The 23936-nt window shown below is 45.7% G+C and overlaps 1 protein-coding gene across 2 annotated transcripts in view; it reads right to left on the reverse strand.

Annotated features, from left to right (window-relative positions):
- The window catches only part of AOAH (acyloxyacyl hydrolase), a 148059-nt gene that overhangs the window by 73017 nt on the left and 51106 nt on the right, over positions 1-23936 (reverse strand). For both annotated transcript variants that reach the window (XM_073678243.1, XM_073678242.1), the window contains exons 2-4: positions 15178-15273; positions 12117-12183; positions 7833-7932 (exon numbers count right to left, since the gene is read on the reverse strand). In XM_073678243.1, the coding sequence (XP_073534344.1) occupies positions 7833-7932; positions 12117-12183; positions 15178-15273 (263 nt within the window). The remainder of the gene's footprint in view (positions 1-7832; positions 7933-12116; positions 12184-15177; positions 15274-23936) is intronic.

The raw sequence follows: 23936 nt of genomic DNA on the forward strand, positions 1-23936 counted from the left end.
CACAGAAAACTGTTATTTTAGTCCTCCCATCTGATGACCCTGTTCCAGTCTACACAACACAGCCAGCAAATGGGCTTTAAAAATACAAAGCCCCCCAGAGTAATTAAAAGGGTTGTCCCATGCGCAGCTTACATTTTAATCAATAGATCTTGAAATAATAATAAGTTCCACAATGGGATGTGTTTAAAATGCACCTGTCAACAGGATTGTGCTCAGTAAACTACATACACTGTCAGGTGGGCGACATTACACTGATTAAAATGATACATGGGTTGATGAAATCCATCCTGTGGTTCTTGTTTAATCTTTGATTGCAGTTTTCAGTTAATTATATTCTTGTGCTTTGGGGCAGCCTGTGGGGGGCGCTGTATCTTGTGCTCTGCTTACATATTCATTTGTATGCGCTTATGATAGCTCACTGACCCCTCAGAGATCTGCCTCCTATTTTCCATAATGCATATACTATGTGGGGTTAGGAAATTTTTTTTACATCCAGCAAAATGGCGCCCGCGCATGCGCAGTAGCAGCTATTGCTTACTGGTAGATGCTACTTTGCATGTGCTGCAGCCATTTTTGCTGGAGCTAAAAAAAATTCTTTGCTCCAACAAAAATTGGCAGGCATTAGATGCTACTGTGCACTCAATCGGGTGCCAGCGCCATTTTGCTGGATGTAATTTTTTTTGTTAACCCCACATAGTATATGCATTATGGAAAATAGGAGGCAAGTCCCTGAAGGATCAGTGACCTGCCGTAAGCGCATACATATGAATATGCAAGCAAAGTACCAGATAGAGTGCCCCCACAGGCCGCCCCAAAGCACGAGCATATCATTATCTCCAAACTGAAAGTAAAGATTACACAAGAACCACAGGATGGATTTCATCAACTCAGGTATCATTTTAATCAATGTAATGTCACCCACCTGACAGTGTATGTAGTTTACTGAGCACAATCCTGCTGACAGGTGTGCTTTAAATAAAGTGTTCCTGTGTTGAGATAATCTTATAAATATACACCTGCTGTGTACTGTGTAATGGTTGTGTCTGACCATGCTATGATGAGCTCAGAGGAGTGGAAACACAGCAGAAATACTCGTCCCTGTGATAAAACATGCAGGGTAGTGTATTACTTCACAGAAACCAAAAGTTTTGAGCCACTGCTATTGCATCTGTTTAATCACTTATTCTTCCCCCCGGGCCAAGAATTGTTGTATGTGCCAATATTGTTCCTGCATGGTCATTCACAACCATCACACACTACATAGCAGAGCACATTTATGAGATTATCTAAGCACAGGTACATTTTTTTAACACAACAAATTATGGAACTTAGCATCATTCCAAGATCTATTGATTAAAATGTACTTTGTCCATGGGAAAACACCTTTAAAACAGACATTATTTACACCAGTCTAAATGAAGGGGGTGCTGAAATAAAATGAAATTCTTAATGAATTTGGTGCATCTTACAACTGCTGAGCCCCTTCGACAGAAATGTTACTCCAGCAGGGGCTGGTGAACATTTCTGTCATAATTTATGAGACTTCTGTGGTATAAATTATGACAAATTTTACATGCAAGCTTCACGACACCCAATCCTACCCCATTTCCACACCCTTTTCTAAAATTTAGCAGAACTGATCAGGACTGGCATAAAAAACACAAAAGTTGCAAAACTGTTGCGATATTTCAATTCGTTTTACGCCAAAATTCTGGTGAAAACTCCTGGATCACTCAGAACCAAAATGGAACATTAAAAATCTAAAACATCTAAAAATTTGCAACATTACAAGATATTTTATCTTCTACTTTTTCGGCGACTAATAAAGTTGCAATCAAGCAGACTTCTAGACTTCGGGGCATTGCGACATGTGACTCAGCTTGTACACTCTATAGTTCTCACATTATATAATACTTAAAGTCTTTCATTTACCATGGATAGATTGGTAAATGTAGAAGACAGCAATTGCTTGCATCAATCAGGTAATAGGATGGAGATTGCATATTACAAATAACCCAACTATCGCCTAAACTTGCGGGCAGAGCCCTCATACCTCCTGTAACTGTTTTACTATGTGTGTCTGTACATGTCCCTGCTTAATTGTAAAGTGCAGCGAAATATGTTGGCGCTTTAGAAATAAAATTATTATTATTATTTATAGAGAGCTCTATATTCTAGTACAAAGGGGAATACTGTGGATGTCCATAGTTCAGAGAAAACTTTTTAGAACTTACTTATTATAGTTACGAAGCTTAGTAAATTGCATTTGGTGTAGAAATGCTTGATAAATTTGTAAGAGAGGCTGAAAAAATATATCACTAAGAACTATTTTGATTGTGCCAAAATATTCATTGTATTATTTTCAAAGGTGGCCAAATTTTTACAGTGTGGGATCACAAGTCTTTGCAGAATTCTCCAGTAAGCATTTTACTAAGTGACCAGCGCACAAACCCAAGTGCATTAAATGTTCCTATTTCTGTATTGAAGCTGCCATACCAGAGACATCCTTTGGAAGAGAGTGGCTTTATTTCTGCAGGAAAGCAGCTTTATTTTTGTGCTTTAAGGGTATGTGCACAGAATGTTTTTTAAGGCTGGTACGCTTCGTAACCCGCCTGAAAAAGTGCTAAAGAAATGCTAAAATAATAAATATATATGTACTTCAATGTCAAAATGACTTGCTGTGTACATGTTTCACATTTGTAAAGACGCAACGCAGTTAAAAGAAGTGACCTGACAATTCTTCAGGCGACTTCTGCTTGGAAGCCGCTCACTATTTTATTGCGTAGCGTCTTTTGCTTGCATAACTCGTCAGGTACGCCAGACATTGTGTGCACAAAGCCTAACACACTTTCTTTAAAATCAAAACAGAATTTGAATGACTAATGGAAATGTCAATGTCTGCCAGGGGATTTCTTTCGAGAAAGGAGAATAATAAGATAATAAATACCATCTATATCCCAATCCTGCACACAACTCCAGTATCTATCTCTGAGATGAGCCTACATACCTGATTCCAAACAGGCATGATAACAAAGTGCTAGACATCCACATTTCACATTTACTAAGTTTTGTTCTTCCAACCAGCATTTTTTCATGCAAAAAGAAGTGGACATTGTTCCCAAATATTCCAACTATGTCAGTGATTAATGCGGGTAATATAAAAGGACAACTCAAATAAGCATCTCAGTAGGTAACATATAAGCCCATTTCCAGAATATATTCTTGACTGTGTGTTGCCTGTGCCTGAAAAGAGCTTGAAACAAATGTTAAGGACTTGACTGTCACAAAGTAACATTTTTGGTCAGTTGCATTTTTAGGAACCTGCACATGAGCAACCCACTGTGACCAAGCTCACAGTCTGAAAGCCTTAAAAGTTGATCTGAGGCGTGGAATGAACTAGTTTTCCCTTTTACAATATAGAAAATGCATTTTAAAAATGAACTTGCAGCCAAATGTTTGGTTTTAAAAATGAATAACATTCAATCAGCATAAGCCATTCTCGAGTCACTACTAGCAAAATACCATTACTTTCTATATTTTTATTTCAGGTAAACCTCAGATAAAACATCACTTTATACATAGCCAATACTCCACTGCATCAATTAGAATGTACAACATATAGAAAAGAGAGGGCCCATATTAATAGCATACTTACCCTCACCAGGGGTGTAACTACAGTGGATGCAAGGGTCGCAGTTATACCTAGGCCCCTGGAGCTGGGGGGGGGGGCAGCCCAAAGGAACCCTTTTGGTCATATGAGAAAACCACTTCTGTTAAAGAGCCATGATAGTTAGGGGCTCTTTAAAATGGGTCTAAGAGTGAAACTTTCTCCTTGTAGAGAGTGCCAAGTCGCTTGTTTAATTCTGTAATGATTTTAATTTTGATTCATCTTGCAACCAACTTCGATCAAGGCTTTCCCCAAGGACCGCGAAGATTGAGCCTGGATAACGGATCTGGGTAAGAGATGTTTGTACATATTGACCCTGCTTTTGGATTGCTGCCTGCTTTGTTTTCCTCCTTCTGTTTGTTATATAGTATATGAAGAAGACCTAAAGGAGAAGGTCACGGAAATGTCCCATGAGTTGTATTTCAGGTCTCTGATGCAGATTATGAACATTTCAATGAAAGGCTGTACCTCCATTCATGTTCGATTCTTCTTTTTCTTCTCATTTGTGTCCCTTGCATGATGTTTGACTTCTTGGGATTACTCCTCTCTAAGGTCCACTGTGTCGGGCGTTGTCATGCTATAGACCACTATAGGGTAGCACGGTGGCTCAGTGGATAGCACTGCAGCCCTGCAGCGCTGGGGCCCTGGGTTCAAATCCCATCAAGGACAACATCTCCAAGGAGTTTGTATGTTCTCCTCGTGTTTGTATGGGTTTCCTCTTGGTTCTCCAGTTTCCTCCCACATTCCAAAGATATACTGATAGGGAATGTGGATTGTGAGCCCCAATGGGGACAGTGCCAATAATGTCTGTAAATTGTCTAAATTGTAAAGCACAGAAGAATATGTTGGTGCTATATAAAAAAAAGATTATTATTATTATTACTTAAGGAGACTTGTAGGCCATGCAATGCTCCTCTGGGAATTTGAATATGCAAATAGCCTCTTCAGAGAGGAATAGGACTTGAACTATAGCACCAACTGTTAGATGTAGCAATCCTAAAAGTCCATATCGACCCTTTAACGAGACTTGCCATTTTACTTAGGGTAAGCCAAACCAGAAACTCCATTTGCAGACACGTGTTGCAGTAAGGGGGGAGCAAACACCCGAAACACATATTCTGCATGGTATTATTGGTAATAATTGTGTTTTGTTACAGTGCATTTTACAGTAAAAATTGGATTTGTAAATTTCCTTGAAAAAAAAAAAGAAAAATTGCTGCTAAATTTTAACCCTTCTAGCATCCCAAAAAAATAAAGGGATGCTTTAAAAATGGTTCTGACGTAAAGTAGACATATGGGAAATGTTATTTCTCAACTATTTTGTGTGGTATACCTATTTGGTTTAAGGATATAAGCACTCAAAATTTGAAAATTGATAATGACGCGCCCTCCCTGAGCTTTGGGGTTACTCGGAGTCGGGTAGGAGTAGGTGTCGCGGGGAGGGATGCAGTCGTGGCCTGGACCCAGTCCGTGCCCAGGGCTGTCACCTAAAAATATCGGGCTTTCAAGGTTGAGTGGTATTTCGACTACGCCACCTGTGGTTTCCGGTGATAGACACCAGCGCTGCAACAGTCCACTGAGGCTGGTGTTAGGGACGGCTCCCCACAGGCGGAGCAGGCCTCAGGGCAGTGTGAGAAGGAATGGTGGGTGCAGTGCTGCGTAAGAAATAACAGGCTGAGGCGGTGTGTGAAGTCATCCGGGTCTTTACTCACTTTAGATGAACTTTCAGCCTCAAAGCTTCTCTCTGCTACACACGGCGTACTGTGGCCACCGGGAAGGGGGTTCAGCACTTCCCAGGTAGATCAGGAGCACCTGTCGAGACCCCGCTGGTGTGTGTTCCTCTCCTTGTTAAGTTCTCCCACTGAGTCTTCTCCTGACTGTATGTGTGGAATGAACGTGGTGTAAGGATAAATGCAGTATAAGAGATACAGGTGGCGACTCCGCTCCGTCCGTATCCCCCTGGGATCCACTAAGCCTCCAGGCTTTTCTGACTGAGACTTGAAGTGACAAAGTCAGATATTGGGGGCCGGTTACCCCTCTTGCAGCAGGAATCCCTCTGACTGGGCCAGAATAAAGAATACAGGTGGCGACTCCGCTCCGTCCATATCCCTCTGGGATCCTTTTGCCTGTGGAGCCTATCTCCTCCGCTCCCCTCCAAGGCCTTCTTAGGTCAGGACCTTGACCGGGTAGAGACAGTGGTTAACTCTGACCCGCTCCTCGTCTCAAGGCCAGAGTATGAGGACCGCGAACCTTCCGCTAGCTACAGCCTCTTGCTGGACCCTGACAGAAGACCCTCAATCAAAGATCTTGAACTTAAGATGGCCGTAGATTAAATATAAAACAATAAGTGTTTCTTAAAAGTGTGTCCTCCACCCTCACCCACTACATGGTTCCCCCTATCTTTGGTTCCCCCCATCTCCTCTATCCCGGGACGGGGCAGCACCCTGGTGCATTTAGGCCCCCTACAGGACAGGAGTGGTGTAGTGTTGAGTGGAGAATTGGTGTCCTGAGAGATGCTCCATCCTTACCAGGAAGAGGAGATACCACACCTCAATCTGAGGTGCAGTACCCCTGTGGCGACTGAACCCTCAGGGGCGCCACAATAATTTTTCGAAATTTTCATTAAATTACAGATATTTTTACAAAAACAACGAAAAACACATCAACCTAAATTTACTGCTAACATAAAGTACAATGTGTCCCGAAAAAACAATCTCAGAATCACCTGTATATAGAAGAATTCCAGAGTTATTACAGCATAAAGTAACATTGGTTAGATTTGAAAATAATATGGTCATTAAGCTTATAATTGGCTCTGTCACTAAGGGGTTAAATCAAATAGTTTTGAAAATATTGTTTCCATTTTTTTATCATTTGCATATTAACATGTCTAATGATCCTGTGATTTCCATAATTCCAAGACTACCTTCTTTATGTTGCAATTTAAATGTTGAGTAATGACTAGGGATGAGCGGACCCGTGGAAGTTCGGGTTCTGGTACCCGACCTGAACTTTAGTCCAAAAATTTGGTTCAGGTACCAGAACTGCACCCAAACTTGAACCCGAACCCTGTTGAAAACAATAGAGACCCAAACTTTGGATTTGGTAAAAAATAATCTCTCTCTCTTTCCCCGGAACTCCGAACTTTGCAACGTACTTCTGGGAGAAGTCAGTGTTCTGCTTTTAGCACTGGACACTAACTGTCCGGTACGAATCCCAAACTTTTAAGTTCGGGTTCGCTCATCTCTAGTGATGACGGCTGTGGCTGTGAACAAACGCCAACACAGACAATTTTTTTACTTAAAAACCATATGCAAAGTGCAGGGTCTCTCTTTTCCTGCCATACCGTGGCAGCCAAAAAGTGCTGGGGCATTGCCCTGATGCACCCCGGCACCCTAACTCCCTAGATGTAAAGTTCATCTGAAATTTTATTGAAAGGGCGTAACACTTCAACTGATACATAAAAAATCAGATAAACAGAAGCTCAATTTTTTAATAGATGAGGATTACAGGTTACTGAATTAAAGGGTTTTCTGGTTTGGGAAAACCACCTGTTTTCTGGCTTAAATTTGTTTTAAATAAAAAATGTGGCGCTTTACTCACAAACCCCAGGTCCAGTGCCGAATCTACTCTGCTGCTCCCAGTGTCTAATATGTTCTGCAGTGGTGACATCACACCAACAACGCTGCAGCCAGTAAATGAACTCAGTGGCTCTGTTCACTGGATGGCAAGAATGCTGAGTTCACTGATTGGCTGCAGCACTGTCAACATGACATCAGCACTGCAGACAATAACAGACAGCCGGAGCAGTGGTGGAGACTCAGCACTGGACCCATGAAGGGTGAGAAAACAACAGCTTGTTTTCTTTAAAACAAACTGCAGCCAGGGAACGGTGGTTTTTACCAAACTGGAAAACCCCTTTGAGTTATTTTTAGCAACAGTAAAACCATACTAAATGTTCCATATATTCTTCCTATACCGACCACATGTCCTGAGAGCCTCAGCAGGTAGCACACATCACATAATAGCAACCAGGAAAGTGTCAGCACATGTGATATGTGAGTTCTCACGCTGCTAATAGCAGTTTAATGAAGGCCTCAGGGTTCTAAGAAAAGATCCCTGACCACATTCCTCTACTGTTTTTGTAGGTTTAGTGTGTTCTTACCACAGGCTTCTCATACAGATGACAGATCGGCTGGCCTGGTTCACTTTCACATAGCTTTACTGCATAGCATATTACATCTGCTTTCAGACTAAGAGCTAACCTTAGGACAAATAGGGGAAAAACACATGTAAAAGTAAATCAGTAATCACTTATATAATGATAGTATTAACCCTAACAATCACATATTAACACAGGTAGTTATGTAGTTAGTAGCCTCAGCCCAGAACAAATGGCATAAATAGTCATTACCATCTACTGTTTAGCCTACAATAGAGGACACAGTAATGCCACTGCAATCTGCCATCAAATGGTCACTGAGACAATGTCATGTGACAGAGTACAGCCCCAAATGTGACAGAGTACAGCCCCAAATGTGACAGAGTACAGCCCCAAATGTGACTTTTGGAAGTGATTTTTTCTCAAAAATGTAGCTGCTCTGTTGATTGAAGTAAATACGCGTCTTAAAAAATGAATATCTAAGGTTGGGGTGCTGCTTTAAAAAACACACATCAAAATTTGTATTGTCTTAAAATATTGCAATCATCATATTATAAAGCACTATGTATTTACAATTGCTCTTTTTGCCTTTCTACATAGATAATTCTTCTCTTTTTCATTAGGTCTATGATATCACGTGATTAAAAACTGACTAGCTGAATCCTTCTAAGCTCTATGTAGAAACAGGAGGTCAATTTTCCCTGTATGAGTCATAAGTCACAGCAAAAGTCCCTGGTAGGGGAAGGAGGAGCAACTGGGTCAGGAGTTGAAGAGGGGAATGATAAATGGAGGGGCAAGAGTCTTTCTGTTTCTACATAGAGCAGAGAAAAGAGAAGAATTTACTGTGCAGAAAGGCAAAATGAGCAATTGTAAGTACACCGTGCTATATAATATAATGACTGCATCATATTAAGAGAATAAAAACTTTAATGGGAGGAGTGCTTCTTTAAAGTTATTAATTACTATGAGCATTCTGCAGTCATTTATTTCAGAGCAGAAAACTTAAAGCACCATTTTGCATATTTTATTCATTTTACCCCTGGAGTGGTATAAAATGGATTCATATTAGTTACACCCTCAATAACAGACTGAATCACGGGATCCCACTGTATTTTGGGTCGATTCATTTTTTTAAAAATTCCGGGTTGGTATAATGTTTCCTCATAGTTTGAAGGGTATTTGCTCGACTAATACCTGCACCTGTCTCCAGAATAAGGATCCTCCAATCTTTGCCCTAGAGAATGAATTGAGACTTAGCCAAGCTTGTCTGTTGCTTTCTCCATTTAAGGCTATGGGAACAACGGAAATAGGTGTGCTTCCCAGAGGTGCGATCCACCATGTCTATCAGACATTTATGGCATATTCTATCTATATGCCTTAAATACTGTATGTAAATAAATAATGCCACTTTATTGTCAGTTGTTACTATGAGCATACTTCATGAATTTGCTGCACTGAGAGATCTCACAGTCACAAAAGCTTCAGTGATGTGTAATAAATCCAACGGATCACATTTAGCGCTTTGCTATATACAGTACAGACCAAGTTTGGACACACCTTCTCATTTAAAGATTTTTCTGTATTTTCATGACTATGAAAATTGTACATTCACACTGAAGGCATCAAAACTATGAATTAACACATGTGGAATTATATACTTAACAAAAAAGTGTGAAATAACTGAAAATATGTCTTATATTCTAGGTTCTTCAAAGTAGCCACCTTTTGCTTTGATGACTGCTTTGCACACTGTTTGCATTCTCTTGATGAGCTTCAAGAGGTAGTCACAGGACATGGTCTTCCAACAATCTTGAAGGAGTTCCCAGAGATGCTTAGCTCTTGTTGGCCCTTTTGCCTTCACTCTGCGGTCCAGCTCACCCCAAACCATCTCGATTGGGTTCAGGTCTGGTGACTGTGGAGACCAGGTCATCTGGCGTAGCACCCCATCACTCTCCTTCTTGGTCAAATAGCCCTTACACAGCCTGGAGGTGTGTTTGGGGTCATTGTTCTGTGGAAAAATAAATGATGGTCCAACTAAACACAAACCGGATGGAATAGCATGCCGCTGCAAGATGCTGTGGTAGCCATGCTGGTTCAGTATGCCTTCAATTTTGAATAAATCCCCAATAGTGTCACCAGCAAAGCACCCCCACACCATCACACCTCCTCCTCCATACTTCACGGTGGGAACCAGACATGTAGAGTCCATCCGTTCACCTTTTCTGCGTCGCACAAAGACACGGTGGTTGGAACCAAAGATCTCAAATTTTGACTCATCAGACCAAAGCACAGATTTCCACTGGTCTAATGTCCATTCCTTGTGTTCTTTAGCCCAAACAAGTCTCTTCTGCTTGTTGCCTGTGCTTAGCAGTGGTTTCCTAGCAGCTATTTTACCATGAAGGCCTGCTGCACAAAGTCTCCTCTTAACAGTTGTTGAAGAGATGTGTCTGCTGCTAGAATTCTGTGTGGTATTGACCTGGTCTCTAATCTGAGCTGCTGTTAACCTGCGATTTCTGAGGCTGGTGACTCGGATAAACTTATCCTCAGAAGAAAAGGTGACTCTTGGTCTTCCTTTCCTGGGGCAGTCCTCATGTGAGCCAGTTTCTTTGTAGCGCTTGATGGTTTTTGCAACTGCACTTGGGGACACTTTCAAAGTTTTCACAATTTTTCGCACTGACTGACCTTCATTTCTTAAAGTAATGATGGCCACTCATTTTTCTTTACTTAGAATTTGTATTATGGCAAGAAAAAAGCAGCTAACAGTCTATTCAGCAGGACTATCAGCTGTGTATCCACCAGACTTCTGCACAACACAACTGATGGTCCCAACCCCATTTATAAGGCAAGAAATCCCACTTATTAAACCTGACAGGGCACACCTGTGAATTGAAAACCATTTCCGGTGACTACCTCTTGAAGCTCATCAACAGAATGCCAAGAGTGTGCAAAGCAGTCATCAAAGCAAAAGGTGGCTACTTTGAAGAACCTATAATATAAGACATATTTTCAGTTGTTTCACACTTTTTTGTTAAGTATATAATTCCACATGTGTTAATTGATAGTTTTGATGACTTCAGTGTGAATGTACAATTTTCATAGTCATGAAAATACAGAAAAATCTTTAAATGAGAAGGTGTGTCCAAACTTTTGGTCTGTTCTGTAAGTCATGTGCATGAAAAGTAGAGAATCAATTTTTAGCAAAATGTCTATATAGGTTGTGAGTAGGCAACTACTGAATGGCTTAAACATAACCAGAATGCAACAAATAATGCTGTCCACTCTGCAAAAATCACATACAGTTGGTACTCAGCATAATAACAGGCAGTCCAAAATATGCTATGGAAGCAAGAAAAAGCGACACTCACCATAAGTGTCTTGTATCTTAAGTTGAAATATAAATTTAGCAGTTAGGATAATAGTGGGAGGAAGCTGGTGCATGTACGCGATGGCCGTTTCGCGCTGCTGTGCGCTTCGACTGCCCTGTACATAGCTTCTTCCCACTATTATTCTAACTGCTACATTTTTATTTCAAATTAACATACAAGACACTTATAGTGAGTGCCGCTTTTAATTCCTTCCATAGTAATCAATTTTTAGCAGCAGCTACAAAATACCACATTTAATGAGCACTGAGATTAATGGGCTTTCACATTGCGTTCCGGCACCCTTTGGGTGGCCCCTTACATTTGAACCCCCCGCCTAACGGGATTCGGACGTATGCGCCGACTGGGCCATATGATGATGTCGACAGAGTGAATGTGGACTCTGTCATGCATCATTTGTCATGCGTATAAGCCTACTGGAGGCGGACACAGAGACACAGTCTACTATGTCTGAGTTTCCACCTCTATTAGGCGTACATGCTAGAAAATGATGAACGGTAGAGGGCACATTCGCTCCGCACCACTACAGTGTATAGCCCCGTCGGTGCATATGTCCGAATCCCGTTTTGCAAGGGATTCAAACGTAAGCCCCGAGGCCACGGAATGGGTGGCAGAACGCAATGTGAAAGCACCCTTACACTATGGCTTTAAGTACATGGCAGAAACACCCAAATAGAGCGTGCCATGTGATACAGTAGAAAAAAACTTGCCTGAAATTGAGTCATACAGAGTTAGAATACAGCCCCATAGACACGTACTGGTATTCTACTATCTTCCATATAGGTTTGAGGTAGTACAGAGCTAAAATACTGACATATGCATGAGGCCTATTCAAAATTAGCACAAATCCAAGGGCTGAACTTGATGCCAGGACCTATAATATACTGTAAGTGATGGGGCTTACAATTTGATTAGATCAGCTCCGAAGATATCAGCTATAAGGAAACAGATTCCTCTTATACCTCTTTCCTCTGTGAATTATAAAAACAGATATTTAGTCAGATATATATATTTTAGCTTGAAAATTAAAGTCTTAATGAAGCATAGGTTATGACTAGTGTTGAGCATTCCGATACTGTAATATCGGGTATCGGCCGATATTCGTGGTATCGGAGTTCAGATACTGAGTTCCGATATTTTTACAATATCGTATACCGGAATCGGAAGTTCCCATAATGCCTGCGCTCTGCAGTGTCTCTGAAGGATGACAAGTTGGATGGCAGCGCTCTGCTGCGATCCAGCCTGTCATCTCAATGCCATCCCAGCGTGGGAGAATTCTCCTGATTGTTTAAAAGCCGGCGGCTTTTTACCGCCCGCCGGCTTTTAAACAATCACTCAGCCCCATACTCGCTTCCCCGCAGCCTCCCATCCCGATCCTCCGCTCCCCTCGCCACCTCCCATCCCGATCATAAGTTAGGACCGGGCGGGGAGCACAGCACCAAGGAGCGGGGAGCGAAGGACCCGGGCGGGAAAGCCGGCAATGAAAAGACTTCACAGACGGCTTTCCCGTTCTGTGCTGCGCTTTCCCACCGGTTATTTCAAATGAACAGCTGAGGTATCAGGTGATGCTGATCAGCTGTTCATTTGAAGTCGCCGCGGTGCCCTCAGAGGGTTCATGTGAGTTCATGCTTCACTGCATTGCATGAACTCACATGAGCTTAACCACGGCCGCACAGGTCAGCCACACCTCGCAGACCATCAGCCCGTCATGACTGGTGTGTGCGGGTGTCTGTGCGATGTCTGCGGGTGTGTGCGTGCAGGCAGACATAGGCCGATGTGACACTACTACTCCCATCGGCCTATGTCTGTCCCCTGTCCACTCGTGCCAGCAGGATCAGCTCGATGGGAGCAGTAGTTCCCATCAGCCTGATCCTGCTATTTAAATTGCCCTACTGTGTCCCCAATAAATGTTAAATACATGTCATTGGTGGCCAGTGGTTACCTAAAATAAATTAGTTTATACATCACCTGTCCCCGCCGATCGCCACCTAAAATAAAGTAAAAAATAAAAAAATACACCTATACTCACCTAGACACCTAATTCCCTGAAGCCATCGATCTCCTGTAATAAAATATAAAATAATAAACCACAACCTTATCCTTACCCCTCCATAGTAGTCCATGAGTGTCCCACGATGATCTGTAGTTTAGAGCAGCCACATAGAATGTGACCGCTCTGAACCGCTGCCGCCGCTAGAATGACGGGGCCGTAAAGCAGCCCCGTCATTGCATAAGCGGGTTCGCCGGAGTTCAGGCAGCGCTGCTCCGGTAAGCTCCTTTACGGCCCTGCTGTACCGTGAGAAATTCCCACGGTACAGCAGTGCCGTAAAGGAGGTCTCTGGAGCTGCGCTGACTGAATGCACTCTGCTGACCTCAGTCAGTGGCTCCCGCTGCCGGGAGCGGACGTGTTCCCAGCAGTGTGAGCTTACAGCAGCCATGCACAGCTGTCACCATCTCCAGATGTGACCGCTGTGCATGGGATATCAGCGCAGGAACGTGGACAGGTAACTATTTTTTTTTAGTAAACTAAGAATTATATAAAATGGTGTGTTTTATTTAAAATAAATTATTTTTTTCTGGGTGTAGTGTGTGTTTTTTCGTTTTAACACTTTGTAGGTTAGTAATGGGGGTGTCTTATAGACGCCCATCATTACTAACCTGGGCTTCATGGCAGCTGGCGCTGACATGAACCCCAACCCTATTACCCCCTGCCACCGCACCAGGGCAGTGGGAAGAGCGAGGCTAAGTGCCAGAATTGGCGCATCCTATGGATGCGCCATTTCTGGGGCGGCTGACGGCTGGTGTTTCTAGCCTGGGAGGGGGCCAATATTCATGGCACCCTTCCTGGGCTATTAATATCAGCCCCCAGCTGTCTGCCTAGCCTTTGCTAGCTATTAAAATAGGGGGGACCCCACGTCATTTTTTTTGGGGGGGGTCCCCCATTTTAATAGCTAGTAAAGGCTAGGTATTCAGCTGGGGACTGATATTAGTAGCCTGGGAAGCTCCGTGGGTATTACCCCCTTCCCAGGCTTCAAACATCTGCCCCAGCTGTCTCTTTAACCTCCGCTAGACTAAAATTATGGGGAACTCCACGGCAATTTTTTTTTTAATAAATCCTTTATTTTAACACTAAATGACAAGTACAGTAACCAACACTATCACTGTACTTATTATATATGTGACTGACATGTTTCTATCTATCTAATCTATGTGTGATGCTCTATTATTTCTGTTGTAAATTGTCGGGCACAGATGCTGAATTGCCGGCCGGCTTTTTTAAAGAGACGGTGCATGAAAACACTAATATTTTTTAAAATAAATCCTTTACACTAAATGACAAGTTCAGTAAGCAACACTGTCACTGTACTTCTTATATATGTGACTGACATGTTTCTATGTATCTAATCTATGTGTGATGCTCTATCTTTCTGTTATAAATTGTCGGGTACCGCTGCTGAATTGCCGGCCGGCTTTTTTAAAGAGACGGTGCATGAAAACACTAATATTTTTTTAAATAAATCCTTTACACTAAATGACAAGTACAGTAAGCAACACTGTCACTGTACTTCATATATATGTGACTGACATGTTTCTATCTATCTAATCTATGTGTGAAGCTCTATTCTGTCTGTTCTAAATTGTCGGGTACCGGTGTATGCTGCTGCTGAATTGCCGGCTTTTCATGTTTCACTGTGAGCACTGTTCCCATCGATTTGGGCAACCACCTCCCCCAATACATTCTACATTATTGTTAGTTGTTTTCCTTCATGTAGAATTAACCTACAAGGAAAGAAAGGGTTTATTTTCATTCCGATATTTCTGTCCCATTGACTTGCATTGGTTTCCGGTATCGGAATCGGCGATATCCGATACTGTTTGGGTATCGGCCCGATCCAATCCGATCCGATATTTCCTGATATCGGAAGGTATCGCTCAACACTAGTTATGACTAAAACATTGCTCACCAGGCAAGTAAGAGCACAGGCGCTCCATTGCCTCCCGTGCTGAACTGTTGTGTATTTGAGCCAGTTGTTTCACCATGGATACGATGAGCACGCATCCTAAAAGAAAACAAAGGGACACAGACATGCATTTAATGTATTGTGATATGTTTAAAATAGTGAGGTATTTGGCTTTTTTTGTACTAATTTTTCTTACAGGGCACATTGTAATATATAAATTGATGGTTGTGTTATATACTAATTAGTGTTGAGCGAGTATGTTCTGTCCGAGTATGCTCGGGCCGAGCTCCGAGTATTTATAGCTGCTCGGTGGTATGGTTGAATCGCTCCCGTGTGCATGATTTGCGACTGTTTGACAGTTTTATTACATGTGAGGAATGTGTAAGAAATAGACATTCCTCACATGTATTAAAACTGTCAAACAGTTGCAAATCATGCACACGGGAGCGATTCAACCATATCACCGAGCAGCTATAAATACTCGGAGCTCGGCCGAGCATACTCGGCGAAAGGGTTAATAGAACATACTCGCTCAACACCAATACTAATGTGTGTGATATATATTCATTTGTGTGTGTCATATACTAATTCTCCTACAGGTACACTTGCACTTGAGCTTGTCAGATGTTAACAGTGAAAAGATATCCGGCATGCCGTGAGTGGACTAAAATCTTCAAATTTATTTCAGGAACATAAATATAGACAGGACAGCTCAGTCAGCAAACCAACGCATTTTGAACAGAAGGTCTCAATCATGGTAAGACTTTCAGGTCGAAACGCGTTAGTTTTGCTGACTAAGCTGTCCTGTCTACATTTGTTTTGGAAAAAAAGTTGGAGATTTTAGCCTACTTATGGTGTGCTGGATATCTTTTCACCGTTAATGTATGTGTTATATACTGTGTGTGTTACATGTGGATGTTTGTGTTATTTATTAATGTGTGTGTTATATACTGGTGAGTGTGTTATATACTGATGTGCATATGTGTTATATGCAGATGTTTGTATTATATACTAATGTGTGTAGTACACTTTTACGTGTATGTGTTATATACTGCTGTGTGTTATATACTGATGTGTGTTATATATACTAATGTGTGTGTGTGTGTGTTATATACTAATTTGTGTGTTATGTACTAATGTTTGTGTGTTATATAACACATCAAAAAGAACATTAACATTTACCAAGTAGTTTGATAAAAACAATACATTTACAATATATTTTCTTTGCACCTCTTCGAGAGGTATACAAAAAGAAAAATATTCAGCAGCTCAGTAACCCTCGGCCGTTTAATGCAGAGAGCGCCTTCTTAAGGTAGCAGGTGTGCGTCACATACTGATGTGTGTGTTTTATACTGCTGCGTATGTGTAGCAAAATATTATCCCTATGACTTACCTATTTTTGAAAATAACATTCATGTCTAGGTAAGGAAGATAATGTTCTCAAAAGAAGATGTTAGGGCAGATTTATGAAAACTGTTTTAAATTTAGAAACAGAATTCAATTACGGTAGACGTACCATTTTTATCACCATTGCTTATGGTGCACAATAAATGTAGACACTTTTATTTCCTTTAATATCACTCCTTGGTTGACTTAAAGGTTCATTCACATTGCTTGATGCCCAGCGTTAAACAACATGTTGCTGCTCGGTGTTCATTTAATAGCCTGTTTACACAGCGTGACCCCGCTTCAGCTGTACACCGAACAATCTGTAAGGCACGCTCTTTGTTGGATGAGGCACAAAAAAGTACAACACACTTGATAAATGTGCCTTCCCTTATACAGTGCATTGTGAAAGTATTTGGAACCCTTGAACTTTTCTACCTTTTGCCACATTTCTGGCTTCAAACATAAAGATATAAAATTCTATTTTTTTGGGGAAGAATCCACAACAAGTGAGACACAATCGTGAAGTGGAATGAAATTTATTGGATATTTTAAACTTTTTTAACAAATTAAAAACTGAAAAGTGGGGCGTGCAATATTATTCGGCCCCCTTGAGTTAATACTTTGCAGCGCCACCTTTTGCTGCGATTACAGCTGCAAGTCACTTGGGGTATGTCTCTATCAGTTTTGCACAGCGAGAGGCAGAAATTCTTGCCCATTCTTCCTTGCAAAACAGCTCGAGCTCATTGAGGTTGGATGGAAGGCGTTTGTGAACAGCAGTTTTCAGCTCTTTCCACAGATTCTCGATTGGATTCAGGTCTGGACTTTGACTTGGCCATTCTAACACCTGGATATTGTAGATTTTGCTTTATGTTTGGGATCATTGTCTTGTTGGAAGATAAATCTCTGTCCCAGTCTCAGGTCTTTTGCAGACTCCAACAGGTTTTCTTCCAGAATGGTCCTGTATTTGGCTCCGTCCATCTTCCCATCAATTTTAACCATCTTCCCTGTCCCTGCTGAAGAAAAGCAGGCCCAAACCATGATGCTGCCACCACCATGTTTGACAGTGGGGATGGTGTTTTGAGGGTGAAGCGCTGCGTTGCTTTTACGCCAAACATATCGTTTTCCATTGTGGCCAAAAAGTTCGATTTTGGTTTCATCTGACCAGAGCACCTTATTCCACATGTTTGGTGTGACTCCCAAGTGGCTTGTGGCAAACTTCAAAGGAGACTTTTTATGGATATCTTTGAGAAATGGCTTTCTTCTTGCCACTCTTCCATAAAGGCCAGATTTGTGCAGTGTATGACTGATTGTTGTCCTATGGACAGACTCTCCCACCTCAGCTGTAGATCTCTGCAGTTCATCCAGAGTGATGATGGGCCTTTATGCCATGAGATTTATGGCAGCTGCTTTGAAGTTTTTTACAGATCGGTTGCTGCTCCGGCAATTTGCATTGACAGAGACACCGATCTGTTTAGTTCAAGCAGCCGTCATATATCTACTGTGCTTCAGAAAGCATGAAAGCAGATACAACATAGGATTCTGGCCAGCACTAGTCAGGGGGGGAGCAGTGTCCTGCCTCGTCCTCACTGTACAGACACAACTGGCCCTGGGTGCAGACAGCAGAGCCAGAGCTGTTACTTACTGCACCATCCTGTCTCCTTTCCTGCTCCTCTGCTGTACCTGGAGGGAAGAAGCACCTTTGTGTCCTCTCTCCTGCAGACACGCCCACACAGCATGTGGGCGTGTCTGCAGCATTCCGGAGGCACCATACAGGGTCAGTGCCTGTCATCAGCGTCCCGGGGGTATAACCTCCTGGACCCCCACATCCCTCCTCCGTCTATAGAGCAGACAGCGATAGTACAGGGAGATCATGTCTCCTAGCACTACCGCAGAGCTTAACTATATGGGTGTGTTGCACACACCCATATAGTTAACGGTGACAGTAGCTCCGGGTGGGCCCCTCAGAGAAGGGGCCCGAGGCGACTGCCCCCATTCCCCCACTCCTCCGTAGCTACGCTACTGCCAATCACCTATATCACAATAGGATGACAATTAGCTAAGCATAGCCCCCAGCCAGTTCACACATCCACACCACATTTTTAGCTGCCACAACCCTCTGTTTTACCAGGCCAGTGGGATGCCTGTGTAGCGCCCCGAGGGTTCGGTTGCTACAGGGGTATTGCACCTCAACCAGAGGTGTGATATTCCACTCCCAGGTAAGGATGGAGTGTGGACCAGGGCTCAGTTTGCTGCATACATACACTTACACACTCCCCATTTCCGGGGGACAGCTCGACGGTGCTCCCATATAATTGCAGGCACAACTGACTATGTCCCTGGCTGGAGTGGGGAGGGGGGTGAGAACCCAGTGATGTAGGAGCAGTAGGGGACGGTTTCTGGAGCATAGGAAGGAGCACATTGGGTGCAGGTCACCTGAGCTCAGACACAGAGAAGCAGATAAAAGGTGGGAGCCATCTTAGTTCAGTGTTCAGTACAGTGGAGAAGTGACAGGGAGCAGGGGCTCTGTAGGAGCTCTGCTCAGAAGGCAGGCCTAGAGAAAAGGCCGGGGCCAGAGAGGAAAAGAGGAGAAGGAGAAGGAAGGAAAGAGGAGAGACAGAGGAGTAGAAAGGCTCCAAAAACAAGAAGGCAGAAGGGACCCTAAGAGAGCAGAACGGACAGCAACCGTTGCAAACCCGCGTTATATCGGGTGAAGAGTCAGACCGCAGAAGGGTACCGGATTCCCAAGTTGGTGGAGGTAAATCATCCCTCAGCCAAAAACCGGAGGTCGTGATCATCTATTGGTGCGACCCCTTGCTACACCTGCTAGGAAGGCACCACATAGGGTCAGGGAAACTGGCGCCAAGTTTCACCAAGAGAAGGCCCGAGGCAGCTGGACAGAAGCGTGGTCACTGGTGGGGCATGAGAGGCCAGAGAAAGGATAGAAGGGAGTCCTGTGCCACACTCCTGAGTTGCCTGGGGGTTGACCGAGCCCCTCACCTGGTGGATGCTGCATGGCTTGGGCAGTCATTGCTGACAGAGGTGACTTGGATATCAACTGTGAGTAAAAGGCCTGAACTTCACCATTGGACTCTGTGTGATTTATGCTGCGCCTGCACCATCACCCCCAGCATCCACCTACATTGCCCTGAGGCTACACTCTTCCCATGGGGAGTTACCCTATCCCTGTGCTGCACACCAACACCAGCCTCAGCGGTCTGCCTTGCAGCGGTGGTCATCCCTGACCGCAATCCACGGGTGGCGTAGTCGGACATTCATAGCTCTACAAATAGACTGCCACAGCATTTGGTCTGACCACCCTGAGCCACGGGATCGGGTTGCCACTACTACTCCCATCATCGCACTGAAGCCCGGTTCCGGGTACCCCACGGCCCAGGGGGCGAGTCAGCTTTGGCGTAGTCGGCAGGATTGTGACCAACCCGCCACAAACGGGTATTGCGTGCCTGAAAAGAGACTGTTTCACTGTATTAAAAATGGCGCCCGCCCCAGAAGAACAGACGCCATAATGTGCGCCCCAAAAGACAACAGGAAGCCACCTTCCATAGTGGGCCAGGTCCCAGAATGGCGCCAAAGAAGGAGCCCACCCCCAACAGCCATGAGTGCGGCTGTAGAGATGTCCATCAAGGTGGGGGGCTGCCCCTGAGAGTGATTGTCAGCAGATTGCCCCAGGGCCACCCCCAACAGGGGCGGAAAGAGAAGAAAACCGCGGGGCAGGGTGTGGTTTGGATCAGTCTCGCCAGATCACACCCGGAGATGGAGAGGAGCGCCAACTCCAGCACCCTGGCAAGCGGCCTGCTGCAGGCCGAGGCGTCCCCGTACAGCCTCACGAAGCTGATGGCTCAGCTCCCCGCAGAAGACCCTGAATTCCTGCGGACGGCGCTGGAGGAGCTGGACCGGAGGATGGTCCGGGCGCAGAGGGAAGTCATCGCTGGTTGGAGGGAGGAGATGGCCCGGCGGGTCGCGACCCGGCAGCAAGAGACGCTGCCAGCACCCGGCAGTGCGCCTGCCCCCGAAGACATAGAGAGGAGACCGGAGGCCGAGAACAGCGCTGCCGCGGAGGCAGGTAAGGCGGACGCCCCTGCCCCGGGTCCTAACGCTGACCACGTGCGCCCCCGGTCCCGAAGCCACCACCCTTAGGGGCCGACCTGTACAGCCAGCTTACCGGGCCCGATGGGGAGCCGGTCCCTGTGCCAGAGGGATGGGTTCACCCCAGTCTGCGGAAAAACCTGCCCGCAAAGGCCGAGGCCCCGCTCGCTCCGCTCTTGCCCTTACCACCGCCAGTCGCCGTCTCTCAGCTCCCGGAGGAAGAGTTCCAGGTAGAATGGGACCAAACCGGGGAGGATGTGATGGGGTTTGCCCAGGAGACACGGACGGCCGCAGTCCGCAGGCAGAAGATCTGTGAGCAGCTTGCGAAGGAGGAGCGGGCACGGTGCCGGAAGAGGGAGCAGCTGCAGGCCCGAAGTGCGGAGGAGAAGACGCGCACCCACCGAAACCCCCATGCAGCATGCGGTCCTAAAACAGCTGGGACCGTGGTGAAGTTCTGTGATGCTCTCAGCCCTGCCCTGGGAAGATGGGGTACTCGGAGCCTGGTTAGATGTTGAGAGGGGGATGCAGCCGTGGCCTGGACCCGTTCCGTGCCCAGGGCCGTCACATTAAAAAGGATGTAAGGGCTTTCAGGGTTGAGTGGTTTTTGTCGACTATGCCACCTGTGGTGTCTGGTGAGAGGCTACCAGCGCCGCTTCAGTCCGCTGAGGCCTGGTGTCATGGCGGCTAAAGTTCTTGCTGCTCCCCACAGGTGGAGCAGGGCCCCAGGGCAGGCAAGGCAGGATAGAAGTGGGGTAGTAGTGCGGGAGTACGGGTACCGCGTCGTGTGGTATGGCGCGTAATGAACAGTCCGGAGGCCATAGGGATGAATTTCCAAGGCTTTACTCACAGTTCTCTTAAGCAGTGCAAGGCTTCTCCCTGCTCCTCGCGGAGTCCTGCGGCCACCAGGGACGGGGGTCCGACTACCTCCGAGGAAGTCCAGTGTTCGGTAGTGACCCTACACCAGAGTGTTCCTGCACTACAGACTTCACCCTTTCCTGTCTGTGCGTGTGTAGTAGATAGGCCAGGTCCCCCTCTGAGCTCCTCTCAGGTGTAGGGCTCGGGTGGCAAATCCTCTCCATCCGAGGCCCGGCGGGATCCTCAGGGCCTAACCGGGCTTTCCCGTCCTGGACATAGAGTGCGAGGTCGGGTGTCGGGGGCCGGTACCCCTCTTGCAGCCGGAATCCCTCTGAATAGATCAGGTAGGCGAGGACAGGTGGCATACTCTGCTCCGTCTGCATCCTCCCCTGGACCCATTTGCTAGGGAGCCCCACTCTAAAGCTCCCGGGCCTTCTTGATCCTGGTCCTTGGCCGGGTTGAGACATTCCTTGTCTGCAACCTACCTCTCGTCCCAAAGGTCGGGGTACGAGGGCTGTGTCCCATGCCGGTGCCGGCCCACACAGGATCTGCGCTCCCGGAGGGAAGTCACATTACACACAGTAGTTTGACAGCAACCAAGACCAAGATCAAAGATGGCATTCTATTAAATATGAAATTTGAAGTGTAACTAACTAGTGTTCCTCCACCCACACCCACTAACTGGTTCCTACCACTTTGTGTTCCCCAGTCTCCCTGTAACCAGGGGAGCCACACCTAGTGCATACTAGCTCCCTCCGGTGGAAATGTGGTGTTGGATGCAAAAGGCTAGGTAACTACCATCACACTGGCCTTACCTCAGAGGAGGAACTCCACACTCCATTAAAGAAGTGCAGCATTCCTGTGGCGGTCGAACCCTCAGGGGCACCACATTCCCCCTGGTAAAACACAGCACGTCCGCGGGCTGCAAAGGAAGTAACACCCAGGAAAATTTATTTTTATATAACAAGTAAAACTATCATCCCTTTATGGGAGGCACGTTTCTTGTAACGTTGCATAACAGTTATGAGAATACAAAAGTGCAAAAGTATAAAATTATAAAAATACAAATATATAAAAGTGCAAAATTATAAATTAAGACAAGAGACTTTTTGATCAAGGCAGCGGACTGCTTAAAGGTGACGACGGTCAGTTCAGTAGCAAGAGGGACCTGCCCTAAACCCTCTACGTGGGCCCTGGGGTGGCTGCAGGGCATGAAGATCCGGAGCTGGACCCCCACACAAGCCACTCCAGACAGGTTTTACTTCTGAGGTCTGAGGCAGAAGGAAGGCACGGTTTTGTATAAAACCAATAGGAAGCACCTAAATAGATGCATAACTATTTACAATGCAGTCCGCCGCCTGCCATAGTCTGCAGGGACCAAAGTCTCTGTATCGAGGAAAAAGAACACAAAAATAGCAGCAATTATCTAAACCTTAAACAACAACAGCAGCCGGGGGCTGCTTTAGACTTGGGGCTGTCGTGGAGGGAAGGGCTCATTCCTCCCGACAGAGGCTAGCCGGTCACCTGAGGCTGAGGGCGGGGTGGCGTCACTCCCAAACACTTTGCGGGCGTCCAGGGTGTACCACCCCCACTCCCCCTGGTGGCGAGTGAAAGTCACAGCATCGCCCGGGAAGAGGTTCCGGCCTGGGTGTCCCTTCTTAAGGAGCGGCTCGACATCCCGCCGGCTGACGAACACATCGTCCTGGAACATGGGACACTGGATAAACCCCCAGCCCTCTCCATGGTGAAAACGTACGATCTGGCCTTCATATCGGGGACTGGGACGGGTGGCCTTCTCCTGACGCGTCCAAGTCTTCGCAGCCTTGGTCCTGACCTCGAGGCGCTCGCAGCGTTGCTCCCGCCGACGTTGCTCCTGTGCTAGCTGGAAGATTTGGTCGCTGCACCATTGGCTCCTCCTTCGCGCTTCCGATCGGGTCTCCCGCAGGAAGCCCATTAGGTCGCCCCACTGGTTTTCCCAGGCCCACTCCTCGGCGTCGGGCCAGGTCACCGCTGGTGCAGGTAGCGGGGTGAGGACGGGTTGCTGCAAGTCCTCGGATGATGCAGACCAGTCCGGGTTGGAGCCGGTAGCCTCCTCCGCAGCTCCAGGCACCTCCATTTCTGAGCTTTCGCGACAGCGCAGGTCCCCACCGATGGCTGCCGATTGCAGCTCAGGAGCTAGCGCTTGCTCCCAGGTGACCGTGTGGGGGACTATGTACTCCGCCATGAGGTCCAGGATAGTCTCCGTTGGCTCTGCAGCCGGGGCAGGGGTAGCAGACTCACCCGCCGCTAGGTCACTCTCCACTTCGACCTCCGAGTCTACTAGTCCTGGAACCTCCACTCCTCGGCGGCGGTCTCGGATACGTTGCAGCATCTCCGCTTTCCACGCTGCCGTCGCCGCCTCCTGGTCCTCTTTC

This window comes from Phyllobates terribilis, unplaced genomic scaffold, assembly GCF_046119375.1.
Source record: "Phyllobates terribilis strain yellow unplaced genomic scaffold, ASM4611937v1 Scaffold_4__5_contigs__length_816908805, whole genome shotgun sequence".
Lineage (NCBI taxonomy): Eukaryota > Metazoa > Chordata > Amphibia > Anura > Dendrobatidae > Phyllobates > Phyllobates terribilis.